The 22,314-nt window shown below is 44.0% G+C and overlaps 1 protein-coding gene across 6 annotated transcripts in view; it reads right to left on the bottom strand.

Moving 5' to 3' along the window:
- ARID1B (AT rich interactive domain 1B (SWI1-like)) overlaps positions 1-22,314 on the bottom strand; it is a 407,074-nt gene that overhangs the window by 60,165 nt on the left and 324,595 nt on the right. For all 6 annotated transcript variants that reach the window (XM_014545060.1, XM_014545058.1, XM_014545059.1 and 3 more), the window contains 2 exons: positions 12,747-12,836; positions 768-947 (listed from right to left, as the gene is read on the bottom strand). In XM_014545060.1, coding sequence (XP_014400546.1) covers positions 768-947; positions 12,747-12,836 — 270 coding nt within the window. The remainder of the gene's footprint in view (positions 1-767; positions 948-12,746; positions 12,837-22,314) is intronic.

The following is a 22,314-nucleotide window of genomic DNA, read 5'->3' as shown; positions in this document are numbered from 1 at the left end:
TCAAATGCCTTGTCAAAAGTGACTTTGGGGGAAAAAATATACATATATATATCTCAGGTTTTAAACCTGATAAAAGGATTCTCCATGTATATGACAAAACATACATCCGCTTCCAGGAAGGCACAGAATGCAAACACTGCAATTTTGGGCATAATTCCACTTATTTTTCTACTCTTGCCTAAGTGTCCCCTTTGAAAGACGTGTCCATTTCAGGCTTTCTCCCGTCTTCTGCGAGAAAGACGGGTGATGGTTGGAAAATTAGAACTATTAACCTGATCTGGTGCTTTGGAGACAAACTGGAGGAGATTTAATGGGACGACATCCTTCTGAACCGTGAGCACGTTATCGTAAGGATAATTACGCAGAGGAGGAGGGAGCAGACCAGAATTCAACATAATGAAACCCGAGTTTTAAAGAAGACACTTTTGAGGACAAGGCTTGTGCCTTTTTCTGAACAAGCATTTAGAACTGTAATACAGAAATAAGAGTTTACGCCTTTATTAGTAACACGTGTGAAAACACTTACCGTGTGTCTGATGCACGGATGCTTAATGAAGAGTTTCTATAATTATTATTCCCATCATTATGGGCAACTAAAGGGCTGTGGGTTCGCATGAACCTCACCAACCTGTCAGGTAACACATAACGGGATCTTAAAAGATGTTTACAACACTCAGATCTTGATGAACTAATATATGAACAAAATGGCTGCACCCACTGCCAGGCATCTGGAAACACCTTTTTCCTTCCTTCCTTTTCTTTCTTACCTTGTGGTCCATACTGGCTCATCTGTGGACCATACGTCCCACTCGAGTTGCTCTGCTGAAAGCTGCTGATCCCAGGATGCATCTGGCCCCCAGGAGAGGGGTGAGGAGACATGGATGGGCCTGTCTGCTGAGGTCCATACTGAGACATCTGGGGGTTTCTTTGTGTGCCTGCCATGAAACCTAAGCAGGAAATAAAAGGAAATACATAAATGCAGGTGACAAACACGGCCATGGAACTGTGGAGGGGGTGGGAGAAGGTAACATCGAGGTACATCTCAGACCCAGTGTGGGGCTTTCGGAGAGCCTCGGGGGGCTACCCTGGCCTCACACTGAACTCTCAGAGTTCCCAGAACCAGCGGATGCGGACTTGAACCAGGGAAAGGAGACGAGGGAGGAAAGGCAAGTTCCTGTAGCCTGCCTTACGGAGGAGGTCCCCACTGAAAGCAACTGTAAGAGTGGGACCCTCCTTCCTGCCGGATGGACATGCTGCGCACGCCACCACGAGGGAGCTTTGCTCACTTCCTCATCTGTGGGACGCTGTCACTCAAACATCCCACCCTCCTCACGCCCCGGCCGACAGCAGCCTCCTCCATCATGTAAGTGTCCTCCTCCTTCTGTCTCCTAGAGCAACAACCATTCACCTTGACTCCTATGCAGAGTGCAGACCTGGGAGTCCCCGACTCACACTACTGCTGTGGGCGAACTGGAAACAACCAGCGGGGTGGCGTGTATCCGCTATTCCAGAACAGAACAGGACTTGCCCTGCAAACCGCTCTGCCCGACATATCCCTGTCTCCATGGACCATGGACGGCACCACCAACCACCACACGCTCACACCAGGAACCCGACACCATGCCTCCTCCTTCCCTGATTTCCTGTGCGATCCATCCATCCACACATCCCCCAGCCTCCACATCTGGAACGATCGCCTCTGCTCCATTCCCACGTCCACACGAGCCAGCCCAGCTCCCTCTTCCTTTCCCATAGCTGCCGTGGTCTAACTCCCCTCCCTCTGCCTCTGCCTCTCCCTCATTTTGTTGCTTTGGTTCCCTTTTCACAAAGCTGCCAGACGATTTCTCAGGACCCAGAAAGAAACGAGAGCATGTCTTTCCCTGCGCAGAACCCTCCAAGGCTCCCTGCTGACCCCGGGAACACAGCACCAACTCCTGGCCTGGGATCACTGTCTTGCTCTAACCCCATTCCCCTGCTTTCTCCTCCTCCTCACTACCCTGAGTCCACAGCCTTCTGGGAGTTCTCCCACTGCCAGCTCAGGCCACCAGGCCACCCAACCCAGGCATGTGCTCTGACCGGGAATCCAACTGTGACCTCCTGGTTCATAGGTCAACGCTCAACCACTGAGCCACACCAGCCGGGCTGAAATACACTCTTAGACAAAGTGCTCCACAAATCAAGACATGCCTCTAAGAAAAGGCTAACACCAAACCAGCAAACTAACAAAGCGCTGCTGGAGAAACAGCTCTGAGAACCCCGAGTTGGGTGCTGAGAGCTCCCGGGCACTGGGCGAAGGCTCCAGTGTGCTGGACAGGGCCAAGAGGGGCAGGTTCTGCCTCGTCCGGAAGGGAACCTAGAGCAGAGCTTCCGGAGAGGCTACTGAGGCAGCAGGAGGGGCAGGCGATGTCTGGAGCCAAGGTGGGCTTCCATCAGGGGTCAGCTGGGACAGGGCATTTACAGAGCCCTGGTGGCAAACATCGAAAAAAGATCTTTTGCCGTTGCTTCTGTATAAAGAGATAGACATAAAAGTATGGAGAGCTGTTCCTTATTATCCTATTTCATTTATTTATAAAGATGAGCCTTATGAAATTGAGCTCAATTGGCAGCTTCCAGATATAAATCAGCACAGAAAATGTTTGCTTTTTCAAATCTGAAAACAAACAGAAATCAGAGCACGAAAATTGCTAAAAATGACTGCATCTTAAGACGTTACATGAAATATTTATCTAAGCCTTACGATAAGATTCTCAGGAGTTTCACATAGAGTCCCGTTTAATAAAAAACGTGTTTCCATTCCGTACAGCCTGTGTGGGCTTTCTTCCTTCCGGAGAAGGACTGCGTTCTTCCTCATCAAGTTAGGAAGACACAGGTCCGTTCGCCTGAAACGTCGCTTCAGCCATGAACCTCTGATCAGGCTAACGTTATTGTTATGTTATTGTCGCCTCTGGGACACTGACCACAGGCCTCCGTTTTGTTTAGATGAGCCCTGAGATTCTACTTGGGCAAAGCCATTCCTTTATTTCCTTCCTTAAAATACACCCGCCACGGTCCACGTGAACTATCGCTGGCATTCCGCAGAAAATCAACACGTGAAAGGCTCCGGAAGGGGTGGGGTGTTCAAAGCGAATTCCACTGGAATGTGTCACAGCATAAATTCCACACCTTGGGGGCGAGGTGACATGGGGTATGGGATCTCCCTCCGTCCATAGAAGTTGAAATCGGAAAGCTAGCTTTTGCTCTGCGTGCTTTTGCAGTGACACCTCTTACAAGAGCTTCCGGAAATCTCGTTCTGTATGTTCAGTTATCAGCGGTTCTCAACCTGTGGGTCGCGACCCCTTTGGCGGTCGAACGACCCTTTCACAGGGGTCGCCTAAGGCCATCCTGCATATCAGATATTTACGTTAAGATTCATAACAGTAGCAACATTACAGTTATGAAGTAGCAACGAAAATAATTTTATGGTTGGGTCACAACATGAGGAACTGTATTTAAAGGGCCAGAAGGTTGAGAACCACTGAGTTAGATGCACCCTTCCCAGACAGCCCGGGACAAGGACAGGCGGTGACATGACCACCCTGGCTCCTCGGAGCCTCACGCCTCTGACAGCGCCCGCGGGAACAGAGGCCTGGGTCCCAGCCTGGCTTGTGAACTAGTTCAGGACCCAGCAGGAAAAAGACATGCAGATAAATGTATGAATCAAATTAGCTGTGCGACTTTAGGCAAATGCTTCAAAAATTCTCGAAACAGCCCGGCTGGTGTGGCTCAGTTGTTGAGCGTCGACCTATGAACCAGGTTTGATTCCCGGTCCTGGTACATACCAACGTCAACTCCTGTTGGAAAAACAGTGCAGCCCAAAGCATAGTTCATCTACCCAAGAAAGAGCGAAGAGCAAAGAAGAGCGAGTGTGCCCGGCTAAGGCAGGGGAGCGAGCGAGCACAGGACCAACCACCCCCGAGTGTGGTTTCCTCATCCGAGGTGCGGGCAGCGGGCAGCTGGTCCTGCCCTGTCGGACACAGCAAAGCACCTACGACCCCACAAGCCACCAAAAACAAGGCACGCTTTCCTGTTGGCACATGGACCATTTATGTTCACGCTGGCACCTGTTAGAAACTCATTCACAGAATAACTGCCTTGCTTCTTCAAGCCGGTCCATGAAAGATGCTTTCCCCCACGTGGGAAGTAATGGTCGCGCGCTGCCACCTGAGCAGAGGGCTCCGACTACAAAGACAGACTGTGGTTTCTTGCCACACGTAGGGGTCAGATTCCCATTTGCAGAGAGAAATAGATTTGGAAGGATATTCTTGCTACAGCTGAATATCTCCAGCACCTCTGCTGCCTGCTTCTCCTCATGACATGAGCTGGTTGAGGAGGAAACTAATGGCCCGTTCAAGGCTGGGACCCAGGCCCCGTGTTCTCCCGGCTGTGCCCTCAGGTGAGCCCGAGTCACTTGGACCTGCTGCTAATGCTCACTGCTAATATCTGCACCTAAGATCCACGTGTGCTCAAACTCTCACTGAAGCATAAGCCCAGTACAGCTGAGTGTTAACTAGTAAAAACAAGCTTAAATTGGCAAATCAAAAAACACTGCTTATGACAAAATTAATAAAACTGTGCTTTTAAAATATTTAAAATTTAGAGGGGTAATTCCTCAATGAATATAAATAGACTTTTATTGTATGTGCTACTTGTTTTCCCAGGTTTTTTGTGACCAGATCTCTTGATAGCTGACTTAATAGGAAATTAAGCCCTACACTGTCATTTCTTTCATTACTGACTAGGTTTGGCTTGGTCCACAATCCAGCTCAGAGTTCTGGCTGAAGAAATTAGAATCAGCTTTCTAGATATTCTCTCTTGTATATAACCTCCCATTTGAGTTCATTTTCATCTGTCATGGATTATTAAAAAAGCAATCCTCAATTAAGAGCAGAGGCTAAATTAATTGCATCTGGGGGTGGGGGCAGATTCATTAATGCCTTAACACACCGAGCTGCTATCCTTACACGCAATACACAGGAAAGTGATGTCTCTTCTCTTGACAATGCCCTTGTGCTAAAAGGCAGCATCGTTTTATGTAGTACGCTCACGCGGTAAACAAGAGCACCTCTATGTACGGGGTAATTACAAAGGCGGATGGAGAACATTCCTAACCACCAGGCTGCCTGTGAGATATGCCAGCACCTGCTGATTCACCGTCACACTTAAAACAGAGAGAACCCAACAGAGAGAAACAAAACAGCTCCAACCCAACAGAAAGAGAAACAAAATTGTTCCTGCGGACGTAAAAACAGTAAACAATCTTAAATCCTAATTGTGACTTGAAAATTATCTTGGTGGTCTCCTTCGTTTCTCTATTAACTTAATCAGGAGTCAGGTCAATTAAGATATTTAACAATAATTTTTAAAAGTTCAAAACCAATTTTTGGTATAAAAATCACTATGAAACCTGAGCTAGGTGCAATAAAGACATTTAAGAGTTTTACTTATTTGCGTCTCACTACTCCCGGGTTATGAAGAGCATGGTTCCTTTGGGTGCGGCCGGGTGCTTGGAGGCTGCCTGTTCATTAGCGCCAGGCTCCAGGCGTGAGGACCCCAGGGCAGCCCTCACAGAGCCTGGGGCTGAGGAATGTGTGGGGGAAGATTGTGAGGCAGACGAGGGTCCATGAATCTGGTGCAGAATCAAAATTTCTACAGAGAAACAATGTACCCACAGCAGCAAATGACCCTCGATGGTAAAATCGAAGGAAGTCTTATTAATATGGCAAGCCTTCTTCATTGAAGAATGAGTAGTTGACTCTGGCTTTTCTATGCTCTAAAAAGATTTGAAACCTCCGAATGGCGTGAAGGCTGACCCGGTTCCGCTGTCCAGCGTAGCCTTTATGAACACGTATCACCCACAGGCTCTTCCGCGGACCCAGGGATGCGGAGGTACACAAGGCCCGCCTGGCCCGACAGAGCTCGGTCTCATCTACAGTAAGACCTGGATTTATTTCCAGAGAATGCTTTTCTTTGCCCTTGGCGTTAAAAAGTAACAGAAAGATTTGCCCCAAGCAAACAGAATGCCTAGAAATCTGACGAGGAATTCTATTCAGACTTTGAAAAAAAACACACTAAAATACAGCACTAAAGACTAGGGATAAAATTATCCCAGGGCAGTTAACAATTGGGATTAATAGAAGAAAAAATATTATAATGAAGACATATTCTAGTTGATCAATCTACAGAACACATGTAAGTTTGAAACATCATACTCTCACAGTAGCACACAAACATCTAAAGCAGACTCAGACTCAAGAACAGCCTGGGGGCCAGAGGGAAGGGGGCTAGGGGGCTGGTGAAAAAGGTGAAGGAATTAAGAAATACAAATTGGTAGTCATAACATATTCACAGGGATGTACAGTACAGCATAGCCGATATAGTCAATAATATTGTATTAACTATGTGTGGTGCCAGGTGGGTATTGAAAAATACCAAGGGGATCACTTTGTAAAGTATATGATTGTTTAACCACCATGCTGTACACCTGAAACTAATACAAAATAATACCGAATGTAAACTGTAATTGAAAAAAGTTAAAGAAGAACATCTAAGTGCCTGACCCCACCCCATCTGCTATACATTTCCCCCGGATAATGTCTCTATGTGTATTTATAAAATCGGAGCTACTGATACATATCACCGTGAAGATGACATTCCAAACATGAGAATGTTGTCATTCTCTGACACACAGCTGCCAAAGGACTAAGTCTGGTTCAATTACTTGAGATGTATGAAATGACCACACGTGCTTATGTCCTCCTTGTCCTGCAGCTGCAGAGTAAATACAGGAATCACGGGCCTGTCGGTGTTGCCCCCACCCACACAGGACAAGCCAGTCCTCACGCAGGCTCAGCAAGCCCGCACTGCAACGTGTTTAACAGCAGAGAGAGGCTGTCATGCAGGTGGACGAGAATGGAGGCCGGGTGGGGTGCTCTTCAATAATTCCAGAAGATTTCACCCAGGATCCCTTCTGTACATGTCCACGGTCTCAGAATGATGCCCGAGAACCGCCTCTGGCCACAGAAACGTTTCTAGCTCATCACGGCCCTGCAGCCACCGCCCTTCTGTTTGCAATCGTGTCCAGAAGGGAAAGTTCTTAGTGGCTCTGCTTCCCCCATATCTCGAGGACTAATTAAATCCTCATTACTACCTTCTAATTATTCAAACACTATGGGATTACACAGAGGAAGTCCCTGCTGGCGCCCAGATGAAAAGGGTTAAATAACCCGTGTTGGTTTTGAGAACCCAGGTCTAGTTCAGACCTTCGGAAAACCAGCATTAACATGCATATTTAACTAGATACCACTGAGAGAATTAAAAGGGAATTCAATTAAAAGGTTTCTAAAAAAATTAATTCTGACCTCTCTACATCTGTCCAAATAAATAAGCCTTCCTGAAACGGTTTCACCTAATTGCTAATCCAATAAACTAGAAAGGCATTTATTGGTTTCATTAAGCTTAGCATTTTGCAGGGGTTAAAAGTGGGATCGTTTTGATGTTAATAATAATAATTCTTATTTATCTACTCCAATGACTATTCCATATTCCCTCCGAGCCCTCTTGGAAAAGAGAACAACAGTCACAAGCCGTTTCCTATTGGTCTTTTCAATTTTTAAGAAATATAGGTTAAAGATTAAGAAATAAGGACAAAACTAAGCTAAACTTGTTAGCTACAATTTTTTGGTAAAATTTATTTCAGTGCGTTAGAGTTATGCAGTGCTTAGGTAGTGTAAATTACTAGTTTATTTTATCTTTATTTTTTTGGTGAGGTGCTTTAATAGCAAGTCTTTGTCATTTTATGAGGTCTAGAGAGACAATTTGGTTTAAAATAAAAAATATGGCAAATGTGTTAGAGCAGTGGTCGGCAAACTGCGGCTCGCGAGCCACATGCGGCTCTTTGGCTCTAACACCGTGGTCGGCAAACCTCGGCTCTTTGGCCCCTTGAGTGTGGCTCTTCAACAAAATACCGACTTCTGCGCATGGGCCACAAAGTTTCAATCGCACTGTAGGTGCGTGCCCGCATGTGGTATTTTGTGGAAGAGCCACACTCAAGGGGCCAAAGAGCCGAGGTTTGCCGACCACGGTGTTAGAGAATCCTAAACTGAAGTCTTGCCCCTTTGTCCCCAAAACATTTGAGCTAATTTTCTTTAAGTTAGGAAGCAGTTCCAACACTATATAAAGTTCAAACAGGAGAGAATAAAATCAAGCTGATGTTAGAAGTAGATGACAGTATAGAGAAGACAATGTACCGAAGAATAAAGAGGCCAATAAACACCTAAAGTGCTTCCCTTCTCTGGGGAACCCATGATGGCCACATCCACATTTACTTGCACAAACATCTTCATAGGTGGACAATACTATAGAAACGCAGTTATTTCCACCTCTATATAAGGTGGGGAAGTGGATTTGTGGCTGATGTCCAGAACCGCCAGAAGAGGACACTGTGCTGGAGACGGGGTAGGGGTGGGGGCCTGGCGGCCATGAGCCCCTGCCCCCGGGTATGGCCCTGCAGTGGCCAGTGTGGTTCAGATCTTAGGACTGACTCAGGTGTGCTAACAGGGTACACAGTGGTTAAATAAATGTTCCTCCTGACAGGATACAAGACAAGAAGTAACAGCAGAGCTGGCGTTCAGCACCTGGAACCTGGAGGGACCTAGGCTCCGGGTCATATGTCAGCACTGCTGTCCCCCAGGAGGACTTGGGGGAGAACCAGGAAATGGCACCTCCCAGCACAGGCTGCATTTCTTGCCTGAGCAGGTGTCTCTGGACAAGTGAGTTTCTAGATTCTTTGCCATTAAAAAAATGTGTATAAATGTGGAATCTTACTCTTAATCTTATTATTAAAACAAGATGAGTATAGAAGGGCCTGTTCAGTTTGGTGGTTTCAGCACTCCGCAGCACAGAAGGTATGTTCTTATGGTTTCTGAGAAGAATACATTTTTTTTTCGTAAGATGCTAACTACTCACCAATATATTTTTTTCCTCTCTGCTTCTTTCATCATTTTCCTAATTGGGGGGTGAGGAGCATGATATATTAATTGTAAAGGTATAAATTAATGGGGAATAGCCTAGCAAGTGTTTTCCTAGATCTACTTTGTACTATACATACTGTTGGTACACATGATGGTAAAAACAAGCAAGAAAAATGTTTTTATTATTGTATCAAAGCATTAAAATGACTGCTATTCACCATTAAAACATCTGATCAAATGTCATTAGGAGCTAACATTTCTTCCTGGATTTTAACAAATAACAAAGCCATTTTAAAAAATTCTTGTTGCCCAGCATTTTTTTCCACTGTGAAAAAATTTTTTTTAAAAATATATTTTATTGATTTTTTTACAGAGAAGAAGGGAGAGGGATAGAGAGTTAGAAACATCGATGAGAGAGAAACATCGATCAGCTGCCTCCTGCACACCCCACACTGGGGATGTGCCCGTAACTAAGGTACATGCCCTTGACTGGAATCGAACCTGGGACCTTTCAGTCCGCAGGCCGACGCTCTATCCACTGAGCCAAACCAGTCAGGGCTGTGAAAAAAAATTTACTTATTTAAAATACATATGGAAATGCAATAATCCTGTTTGCCACCCTCCCACCCCCCTAATTACAGCCTACATTCAACAGCATTCTGCATTAGTTTTGGATGTATAGCTTACTACCCAGTTTTTAAGAAAATTTAACTCCTAAATGGAAAAGCATCATCCAAGAGTCATTCTGAAATATGAAGTTTTCCCCTTCAGTGGGGGCTGTCCAACCAGCAAGAGGCACATGTCTCCAACACAGTCTTTCAGAGAAAGGTTGGTGACCATGTTCATGAAAATAAAGTCAGATTTAGCAAATTATAAAATTCACTAGAGGCCCAGTGCACAAAATTCGTGCACTGATAGGGTCCCTAGCAGCTGCTGGCTGGATACTCCCTCCCTTCCCCTGGCTGCCTGCCACCGCCAGCTGGAGCCTCCCTCCCTTCCCCTGGCTGGCCCCACCCCTTGGTCGAACTCCCGGTCGAGGGGACAATTTGCATACTACACTTTTATTATATAGGATATTTGCTAATTGAAGGAAATGGTCATTCTAACTACCCACATTGTTATGTATTCACTAGAGGCCCGGAGCACAAATTTGTGCACCAGTGGGGTCCCTTGGCCTGGCCTGCGGGATCGGGCTGAAACCAGGCTCTCTGACGTTCCCCGAGGGGTCCCAGATTGCGAGAGGGCACAGGCCAGGCTGAGGGACCCAACCGATGCATAATCGGGGCTGGGGAGGACGCCGGAGGTAGGCCAGCGGGGAGGGACTGCAGGAGGGCTCTAGGGCGTGTCCGGCCCATCTCGCTCAGTCCCGATAAGCCAGACCCCAGCAGCAAGCTAACCTACCAGTCCAAGCATCTGCCCCCTGGTGGTCAGTGCACGTCATAGTGAGAGGTTGAGCAGCCTTAGCATATCATTAGCATATTATGCTTTGATTGGTTGACCGGACGACCGGACACTTAGCATATTAGGCTTTAATTATATAGGATTATCAGTTACCAAAACCACTCTACACAAAATAAAGAAAATCAGAGGGAAAACAGTAGCAGACATATCAACCCAGTAGTTTCTATACAGTGACATCAGAGGAAAATCCTAGATTTTGCCTTGCTAATATATTCGAGTTAAAAGCTTAATTTAACTATGGTTCCTCATTGTTGTTTCGTCCTTAACATTTGGTTTTGTACATTTTCAAATTTCTTAAACACATGTCATTTGGAAGGGGTTGGGGAAGACGTTGTTGGAAGATCTTGGAGGGTTTTCCCCTTTTTAGTTGGTAGAGATAAAGGTTAGAATTGTAGTGCTTTCAAATAAGGTACCTCTTATCCTTTAATGCTTGCAAAAGAAGGAGGATTCTCTCAGTGGGAATGATGTTTCAGTACTGATTAAGTGAAATAACAAATATCTTTGTTTCAGCTCAGGTCTGGCCTGGGCAACCTCAGTGTGATAATTTCTCTAGTCGTTTTCCCTCCTTCCTGACCCAGGACCACAAAGCAGCTGCAGACCACAGCCAAGGAAAGGAGCTTGGGGAGGATCCCCTCGCTTGGCCTTCCAGCGCTTCCTGTGAACTTCTGTAACATCTCCCGGATGGCCAGCTCCACAAGGAAGTCACACAAACTGGCAACACAGAGAGGATGAGCTACAAAAATGATTTATAGGAGCCACAGAGGGAAGTTTAGAGCAACAAATGCACACACTGTACACTTATGAAACTCATTATAGTGTCGTTAGGAAGCAGTGGTCTCAAAGTAGGGTCCTCGGATTGGCAGCATCGGCAACACCTGGAACTCGTCAGAAATGCAGATGTTAAGTGTCCCACCTCAGACCCACAGAAACAGGCATCTGGGGTGTGGCCTAGCAACCTGTTTCAACATGCTCTCCAGGCGATCCTTATGCACCCTAAAGTTTGGAAACCATCCATCAACGATTCCATCATTAAAACATACTGCAGTAACTTGATAAGTAAATGAAAGTATTAACTATACATTAGATGATAACAAAAATGTTAAATATGTAAAGGTATTAAAAAATCAAAATTTCATTGTATTCCTACTAAACAGTCATTTCAACACAAATGATGTGTAGGTAAGGCTAAGCCATCTTTTCACTGGCATTACTTTCTAAGCAACATGCTACTGAGTTTTTAACCTGTAAAATAACTGAACCTTATAATTCTAACCAGTAGCAAGTCATATATAACTCATATAGAAATAATTATAAACATTAGGGGTCAGGAACCTTTAATATTAGCTACCAAGCTACCGACTTGTCTTGTGGGCAAGTGTGAGAGGGAGGGGACTGCAGGAGGGTGAGGCCTCCTGTGGGGGGAGGGGCTAGCCTGACTCCCAGCAGCGCAGTAATCTGGCCCAGCACCCGATGGGGCTGTAGGCTTGTGAACCCATCTCCACTAATGTGGGTTAAAATCACTGCACCACCACCAACCAAAGTCGCTTGGCTACCGGAGGGAAGAAAATACACAGACGTCAACAAATGAAGGCCAGAGGCAGTGATACCTGGAGGTCAACATCAGAACTGAGCTGAGGGTCAAAGGGTTTGCGTGTAAGAAAACGTGAATGCTCAAGGGCTGCAGGAAAGTCCTTTCCTCTGGCACTGGCACCAACTAGCCTCTGAGAAAGAGGAAGTCATAGGGAAGAACCTCTAAGGCCCCACTTTCTTTATCTGTAAGTGGAGGTGACGGACTCCCTGATCTTTCAAGATGTTCCAGTTCTAAGATCCGGTAATTTTATAACACAAGGTCTTACTGTGTGTTTAAACTTTTAGTATTAAATGTCATGGAACAAATATTGATCAAATCAGGTAAACACCCTCACTAACATTTTACTCGTTAGAACCACCATCCAAATTGAATCGTTAATGGTCATTTTTACACAGCTAAGTCAAATATTGGACTAGAGTTATGTATAAACTGCTTCGGGCTGCTATGCAGACATATATATGCTTTGAATCTTGAACAGTACTCTGGTAAAATTTCACCCAATTTGCAAGAAAGCATCCTTTCCCCCATATTTTTTGTTACGTGTAAGGTTCTGATTTGTTTCGTTCATCTGATGAGGAAACAACATCCTTTAAAATTACTTACAAGGATGTGAATGGGTAAGCAAATTCGTAGAAGCCCCATATACTCACAATGAGAAGTGTGGCCAACATAAACTGAAGACTCACCTCTTTCCTGTGGCATTGGTGACTGGCTCAGGGCAGGATGGGAACTGGATTCTGACTGGCTCCCAGGTGGCTGGGGGGGCATCTGACTGCCTGCAAAACAGGAGGGGGAGAGGGATGAGGAACCCTTTGCATTAATGCTGCAATTGTGCGACACCAAGGCACACTTACATTTTTATTTAATCTTTATTATCACAAAAGGCACAACCCCCCACATAGAAAAAGAGCTCAAAAAGCATAATATTTCACCCTTTTTTTTGGTGTGTAAAATGAAGAGGAAAGATGCATAAACATATTTAGTAAATGACCTCCAGAAAAGTTCAATTTTTACTGGATGAGTTCCCAAACTCAGAGACAAATCAATGAGTAGCTGAAATTTCCCGGCACACCCTTCTTCACTGCTTTTCACAAAATCCAAGACTGGCAAACTAAATGCGTCCTCCCGAGTTTAATCTGGTCTCTAAGTGGGCAGGCGTGATAGTGGCCCACAGTTTCTCATTGTTAATATTTATTCAATGTTGTAATAGTAACCGATGTCTAAAAACCCTTTGTAACTAATCAGAGATTTAACATAAACTTAGGAGATCTCCATTAAAAAACATAATAATAGGACTACAAAATATAGTGTAAGTTATCACCAAAGAAGGAAATAGCATCTGCATCTCTCTTGATCTTTATTGCTAATAAAGCAATCACATCTATTTGGTTTCCATGTACCTAATGTGTGTTCAGTTTGTCTTCTCAAACTATAAGGTAAGCTCCTAGACAAAGGAATGTCTTTTACTCCTTTAATCCCTCCATTAGCATAACAAATATTGGTTATTTAATACCCTTAATCTGAATCAAAGGAAAAGATGCTTCTTATTTATTAATTAAGGAGAGACAATGAATCATGTGAAGGCAGAGACAGGTTTTGAAATTTAAGAATCATCACAGGTACTTGATGATCTCAATTCTCTGGCTCAGAGGTTTAGATGTATTTTCTAAAATAAAAATATAGAATAAAAAAGGCAGTTCAACTTAGCATAGACCTCAAGGCACGCTATTTTATCTTCTAGCCCAGTGATGGCGAACCTATGACACGCGTGTCAGAGGTGACACGCGAACTCATTTTTTTGGTTGATTTTTCTTTGTTAAATGGCATTTAAATATATAAAATAAATATCAAAAATATACATCTTTGTTTTACTATGGTTGCAAATATCAAAAAATTTCTATATGTGACACGGCACCAGAGTTAAGTTAGGGTTTTTCAAAATGCTGACATGCTGAGCTCAAAAGGTTCGCCATCACTGTTCTAGCGCCTCCCTTTGCTAAAATAAATTGGAAAGACAAAAATATACATAACTATCTCCCTGGTATGGAGACTTGAGCCTATTAGATCAAACAAGTAGTGGCTCTGACACCACAGGACCGCCTCCTCCACTTTGGACAGAGCTGAGAAGAACCACAGTTGCACAGAGAATGAAATTAATGTACTGTGATCACCACCAATGACCCTGTGAAGGTCAGGAGCAGAACCTGGTGTTTCACACTGAACGACAACCTTCTGTGTCGGCACCACGGCATCCGCTTGGCCAGGCAGCAAGTCCAGACCAGCAAGAGCGAGTTCTGAGTCTCTGAGGACGTCACTCATTACTAGTTCTAGAAACGGTTGCATCTGTGACAGCCAGAGAGGCGGGAAAATGATTTTCCACCCAGACAGGCTAGAAATAGTTGTTAAAATATAATCATAAAAATTCTCATTGTTTTTGGGAGTTTCGGCGTCTCACTTTTAGAAAAGAATGTAAAACTTATGAATGCATTTCTGAGCCTTCCTGGGGTCAGCTGCCACTCTCGTCCTCAGATAAAGTGAAAAGCAAGACTTGAATTTCCAGTCACCACTAGGAGGCGCTCCTCCTAAGTCAGAGCCACAACTGAAGGATGAAAGACCAGACTAGCAGCACAGACCTGGACCAGCCACTGCCTCAGACAGGTGGAGTAAATTAGCATGAATACCAAATAATCAAATGTAAACACTTCACGTTCTGGACGAAACAACTTCAAGGGGAAACACTGGTCACCAACTTGGCTACAGGTACACAGCAGTTGCTGTGGGTCACGTCTTTCCTATGAACTACCCCAAGGCCCCAACCCAAAGTCCATTTAGAAATTTAAAGAACTCTGCAGCCAAATCCTGACTTCCAAAACGTCACCGGGGAATCGGCTCCCCGAGGATAAGTGCTCACATCACAATGACTGTTTCTGCACGGCTGGATGCACAGCCTCACGACAGTGAAAACAAACTGCAATTCTGCGTTAACAGAGGACACCACCACCTACACGATGCATGCCCAGGGCACTGCTCTTACAGGCAATTCAACTAAAAAGAAAAAAGGCTGTTTGAAACCCAGATCATGAATTCATAAAATCCTGCCACACCCATGCAGTGCTATTGGTTGGCTGGCGCTAAGACATAGCTGTTTAAAGCCATGAGATAATAAATGTACTAAATCCATCCTTTAAAGAAACAGACACGAACTTTTCATGGTAAAGACGGGTTTGCCCAAGCCGTTTTAAATTCCCCATTTGCCTTTACCCCCATTTTCCCATCACAGTGTCATAGTTACTAAGAAATGCCTTCATTCTCCCTTAAGCCCAGGGATAGGCCAGTTAGAGCAGATGCTGAATCAGAAGACCTTTGAGAATCACGGTGCTGAAGATGCATTTGTGTCCAATTTCCACGTGAAGAAGACAATTCCAAACCCTTTGCACCAACCGAATTAAGTAAACACCTTCAGAACCATGGATTTTTATGACATATTTTTGGCATAAGTAAAATAAAGGTTTGGTAATTATTTTAAAAGAGAATACTGCCATGCACAGTGAACAAACTAACTTCTAAGTAGGCTTTAACATTAAAACAGTTTTAGAGAAAGTCCATGTTTCCCCTCGTCTATGTCTATAAAGATGTTAAGCACAATGGGAAAAAAATTACAACTGGAAAAACCCATGCTATGAGTTGGAGTAAATTCTACTACTTTACACTTAGGCATTTATTCTCCAATGACCATTTCCTTTTGATTCTCAGCAGAGGTCCTATGATTTTTAAAAAATATATTTTTTATTGATTTCAAAGAAGAAAGGAGAGGGGGAGAGATAGAAACATTAATGATGAGAATCATTGATTGGCTGCCTCCTGCACACCCCACACTGGGGATAGAACCTGCAACCTGGGCATGTGCCCCAACTGGGAATTGAATGGTGACCTGGTTCATAGGTTGACACTCAACCACTGAGCCACACCAGCCAGGCCATCCTATGACTTTTTATTTTATTTTTTGCTAATCCTCACCTGAGGACGTTTTTTGCATTAATTTTCGGAGAGAGTGGAAGGGAAGGGGAGAGGCAGAGAGAAACACCAACGTGAGAGAGACACATTGACGGGTTGCCTCCTACACACCCCAACCAGGGCTGGGGATCCAGTCTGCAACTGAGGTATGTGCCATTGATTGAAATCGAACTCAGGACCCTTCATTCTATCCACTGAGCCAAACTGGCTAGGGCCTATGGTTTTTCAATAAAAAGTTTTTCCCATTCTCCAATGACCATACATATACAATAGTGTGCAAGATTTTGCTCAAACTAAGAATGAAACATCAATAAGTCACCCGAATTTGTACTTTTTGCTGACTTTCACATTTGACTCTCAACACAAGTTATGCTATGAATTTTTATTAAAAAAACTTTTATTTTTAATTTTTTTAGACTTAGAGAGAAGTTATAAAACTAGGACAAAAAGTTCTCTTATAACCCTTAATTCCCTTAGTGTTCTCATCATATATAACAATCAAATAATTACCACAAGGAACTTAACATGGTGCAATATTGTTAACTAAAGACCTATTTGAATTTCACCAATTTCCCACTTACTGTCTTTTTTCCTCTCCAGGATCTCACATTGCACCGAGTTATTTTTTAGTCTCCTACAGTCATTAAAGACCAGTCTTTCCTTTTATGACCTTGACATTTTTGAAGAGCACTGATCAGATATTCTCATCCTCAGATCCTCACTTCATTCGTCCACGGGTTCAAGACATTCTCACGTGTCACGTGATGTTTACCTTTATTACTTGGTAAAGTTGGTGCCTACCAAGTTCCTCTGATGTCAAGTCACTATTTTGCCCTTTGTACATGGTAAGTATCTCAAGGGCGATGCAAACCCTGTGTCCCCTCAAACTTGCACCCACTAACTTTTTCATCCATTGGAGAGTCTTGTCTGCACAGTCATCACCGCGGTGTTTGCCAATGGCGACCCTTTCCTTCCCTCTTTCCTTCCACATTTACTAACAGGAGTCTGCTGCAAAGAAGAACTCTCCGCTGTGTGTGTTTACTAGACTGCTTCCATCCATGGAACTCACTGTGGCAGGCACACTACAGGACGACTGCCAGTGAGCCACACTCTTGACTGAGGGCAGAACCTGTGACCTGGCTTCTAAGCAAAGAAATAACAAAAGTGATAAAATATCACCCCTAAATCGTAGGAGGCTAAAGGGATTCTGCAGGGGTAAAGTCTTGAATCGGATGACTTTGAAATAGTCAACAGGGAGAGGATCCGGGTAGGCCTGACTTTACAGGAGGACTTAGGTCTGTGCTGCGCTGGCATGCTCCGGATGGCCTCGAAGAGCAGGCTTCCATGAAGTGAACTGAGCCACGCGGCAAGGACAGGCAGCCTGCAGAACCCGAGGGCCTCACAAGCACAGGAAATGAATAATCTCCAATAATCTGAGAGACTGGAGGCAGATCCTCCCGAGCTGAGCCTTCAGGTGGAACAAGGACCATCCAACACTGCAGCCTCCTGAGACCCTGAGCAGAGGGCCCAGCTAAACTCCTGGCCATGGAAACTATGGGGGAATAAATGGGTATTGCTTTAAGAGGATAAATTAATTCATGGTAATATCACAAGAACAAAAAACTAATAAACTCATGGACATTTATTTTATTCTATGGATTCAAATCCAACATTGACATTACTTTGTTGCTCAAATTGTTCCAGCTCTGGCCATTGGAATCTTTACTTCATGGAATCACAAGCTGCTCCAGGCCCATTTTCTATCTTCCCAGCCCCAACCCTGGAATCAGCCACTTTTCCTAGGAGCCATGGTTCTCTGTACGGAGAATGGCTTCAGAGACTAAGACCTGGGCACTATGTCTGCTCATTTTTCTGGGGTGTTATTGCTTCTAGACCCTCTCAATGAACAGATAGGAAATATTTGTATGCACACTAACCTGCACATACACACCTCGGAAATTCAGTATTTAATTGTGTATTGTGTGTATGAAACCATGAGCTTATTCAAATTCCTCTAATTCCAACCCAAAAATAGAAAATACATTCTAGCCTTGTCCTTTTCCTTGTTTATAACTCCTTTCTCCAATGGTAAAAATCCCAATTCTCATCATCTAAACCAGTTTATTTATTTATTAAATTTTAATATACATACAAAGTACTTTCAGAATTACTAACCTATATCTTTGTAAAAACACAGAGCCAATTAGTAGGGCTTGTATTCCATTCTGAGTTCCCTCTACATCCGAATTGGATCTGTTTTGATATTTTGGGGATATGTGAAATACTTCTATGGGCCTAAAAGTCAGCATCCTACAAAGAGACATATGCAGAAGAGTTATTTACCCCGCATCCCTGCTATCTGCTGTTCCCATTTCTCCTTCTTTCCACCCCTTTGCCACCTGCCCTCTACAAATAACCATTCGCCTTAGTTTTTGGGTTCCCTTCCCACTATATATTTTTTTGTATAAATGAGAAGATACCTGCATCTTCTCTTACATTATCTTCTTCCTTCCATAAAGGATAGCAAATCTTAGCTATCTTGGGGCTTTGCTTTTTTCACTTAGCAGCACAGCATGTCCTGGGAAATATTTCCTATCAGTTTATAACAGTCTCTTCACTTTTATGTAGGTATACATACACCTTTGTGTGAGTGTTCCACAATCTGTCCAACCACTCTACTATGGATGGCACTTTGGTGATTCCCAATTTTTTAAAAAAATATATCTTTATATTGATTTCAGAGAGGAAGGGAGAGGGAGAGAAAGCGATAGAAACATGATGAGAGAGAGAATCATTGAGCGGCCGCCCCTGCACGCCCCCTTACTGGGGATCAAGCCCGCAACCCAGGCATGTGCCCTTGGCCGGAATCGAACCTGGGACCCTTCAGTCTGCAGGCCGACTGTTAAGTCTTCTTTGGTTTCTTTCAGGTGCACAAAAGTTTTGCACATTTTATGTTAAGTTTATTCCTAAGCATTTAATCTTTGTTGCCATTATAAATAGGATTTTCTCTACTAGTATGTCTTTTAAGTGTTTATTGCCTGTATAGAAGAATGCTATTGTTTTTTGTATGTTAATTTTATGTCTTGCTGCCACTGCACTGGATTTTTAGTTCCGATTAAATTTATCATTAATTCTCTGTAGTTTCCTGGGTTTACTATTATACATCTGTAAATAAAGGCAGTTTTATCTCTTCTGTGCCATTTGTATGCCTTTGAGAGTTCTCTTGTCTAGCTGCACTAGCCAACATCTCTAGAACAGTGTTGCATAGTAGGGGAGATAGCGATCATCTTGCCTTCTTTGTATCGTAGTGGAAATCTAATAATTTTCCATTACCTTTAAAACTAAAGCACATATACTTTACTATGGTGACAAGTATCACTTCACTGCTACAGTGGGGCCTTGACTTACGAGTGTCCCGACTAACGAGTTTTTTGAGATACCAGCTGTCTCCCGGCTTATTTTTTGCATTGAGTTGACAGAGTAATTTGAGTTAACGAGCTCCTTAACGAGCTCGGTCTCGGAACGAATTAAACTCGTAAGTCAAGGCCCCACTGTATTTCCTTGAGATGTAATCATAATTGGGTACTGAATTTTATTAAAGGTAATAATATTTTCCCTTAAGACTATTTATATAGTATAAAATATTAATGGAGTTGTTTATATTGAACCAACCTTGCATTCCTGGAATAAATCTCACTTAGCTGTGGTGCCTTATTTTCTTAATGTACTGTTGGGTTTTGTTTTCTAATGTTTTCTTTTTAATTTTTGCACTATGATAGGTTTTGAGGAAAAATTTTCTAACTAAAAATAGCTTTTAAGAACTGAATCAAGATAATCAAACTGAATATCTTTAGTAAAAAACATTGGGATTTTGGTATATAACAGAATTGGGTGTAAACAGGCTATTATGCATATTTTTGGTAAATTAGTACACATCCAATAATGTCTAATTTACAGTGGATGAACTGAGACATGGATATATTCTAGTTTGGTACACTTCATAGAGCAAGATGGTGGGGCAGTGAGTACTAACAGGTACAGATCTACGAAACCATGCCTGGACTAATAGCTAATTAAACCTTTATAAGTTATCAGTAATTATGTAGTTTTACCTTATTATTTTAGATCTGGAATAGGCCAACTCTTTCTGTAAATTGCCAGATAGTCAATATTTTAAGCTTCGCAGGCCATATGTTCTCTGTTACAACTATTCAACTCAGCTGCTGTGGTGCAAAAGCAGTCATACACAATATGTAAACAAAACAGCATGAATAAAACTTTATTTACAAAAATAGGTGGCAAGCTGGATTTGGCCCAAAAGTTGTAGTTGCCGTCTCCTATTCTGAAGGATAATGTCAGTAAAGAAACATTCAGGGATACTTGCTCATGAAGTCAAATAAACATCAAATGGTATTGATTAAGAATAATGACACATAAACCTGACACACTCCCCCATCCCTGGTCAGGGCACATATGGGAGGCAACCAATTGATGTTTATAGCGGTTTGCTGATGTGCCATTGGGTCTTAAAAATACCGATAAACCAGGGCTGCAGAGGCGTGTCTGACTCGTATGCTGCCTAGCCACCACGAGAATGAGGAAATTCCCACGATGCTCCGCACGAGGCAGAACCTATCCAGGAGGCACCTATCTTCCCTCTAGTCACGCACCTGCACCTGCGGATTAACCTTTTCGACTCCCCCCCACTGCTGCAGTCCGGGGCTTGGAGTCTCTTTGTTAACCTCCCTGCTAGAGTCCACCACAGATAGATGAGTAGAAACAAAAGCGAATGTGGTCGCTCTATGTAAGAATCACGCCTTCACAGGGCCTGTACTACAAGTACTTTGTTTTTGTTTTTATTACAAAGACCAACTAGTTATAATACATCATTATTTCATTTAGCCCAATGGATTCAAGCCAGCATTTTTCCAATTGCCCTCTTTTATTAATCAAATAAACGAAAGCTACCTAATATTTCATATGGAAGTCAGTGTAATGGTCGGATTCCCTAAAACTCTTCGAGGCCTTTGGGGTAGACCCTTTTCTACCGAGAAATCGAGGCAGGAAACTGAAAAGGCTCTCACTCAGGCTCCAACAGCTGAGTCAGGGACTCAAGGAAACCAGTTTTGGATGCACTACTGAGGTCACCACAAGCTTTGAGTCAGGATAAACCAGAGTCCAACAACATTTACATACGGCGTTCTCTGCTTGAAAAGACCGTGTTCGAAGTGTGGACCGCTCCTGGGAGGGAGGGAAGGAAGCCTTGGGTCTGACTTCCATCCCGCCTACAGGGGTGGACGGCCTGAAGCACGCGGCTCCACCTGGCCACCGCCCTCTTCCCAGCTCCATCACCTTACGTTCTCTACTCCCCTGGCAGCTCTGCTGCAGTGAGTAAATCCACACCATCTCCAACAGCTTTACAGCTCAGGTGAGCCATGGCGGCCTTTGGCGCACAGACTCGTGCCCGTGGGTGGCGGCAGTGCACGTGTGCTGGACAGAGCAGCTCACCGCCTGCCAGGGAGTCGGCGCAGCCCTGCCATCTAGGAGGGCGGCAGGCTCGGCACAGCTTCAGGTGAACCCCGCTCTGATCGCGGCTCTGAGGCGAGGGCCGGGGGGAGGGCACTCCACAGAGAGCAGGCAGTTTATATTTCTCTCACAAGGACAAATTAATAAAAACAAAACCTAATTTTATCCCACTCTAACCTATTCTTATTCTTCCTCAATATTTTTCCTCTTTCTAAGATTCCTTTTTTGTTTGAGGAGCTTAATATTTGGCTGCCTTCTGAACACATGGGCATAGTGACAGATGAAAGACTGTATTCATCGTATAATTCAGAATAAGGGGAAAAGCCGACTGCTGTGCATTTAAGATTCTAACAACCTTGCAATTTTGTATAGTCGTTTTCCCACCCGTTCTTTTGAAGAAATCTGCTTTTATTCTGCTAATAACTAACCGCAGTCGCAGCAGCATGGATCCGATTAGCAGCTCTTACGGTACAAAGGGGAGAGGGGAAAAGCTGCGAACAGGGTTGCCAATCTGTCCACCTGGCCCCCAGGAGGAAGATCAGATGTGGCGCCGCCTGCTCCCTGCTTGCACTTCACCGCTGCTCCGCACGCCTGGTGGAGACCGGCCTCTTTCAACCAAGGCGTGTTCTTTCCTTTAATGGAAGTTTCACTCGCCTCCCTCCTCTCTTGTCATTCTGGGTCCCAATGTCATGATAACTCTTTACTGTGAGTGTG

Source organism: Myotis brandtii, unplaced genomic scaffold, assembly GCF_000412655.1.
Source record: "Myotis brandtii unplaced genomic scaffold, ASM41265v1 scaffold395, whole genome shotgun sequence".
NCBI classification, from domain to species: domain Eukaryota; kingdom Metazoa; phylum Chordata; class Mammalia; order Chiroptera; family Vespertilionidae; genus Myotis; species Myotis brandtii.
This window is presented reverse-complemented; position numbering and strand designations above follow the sequence as displayed.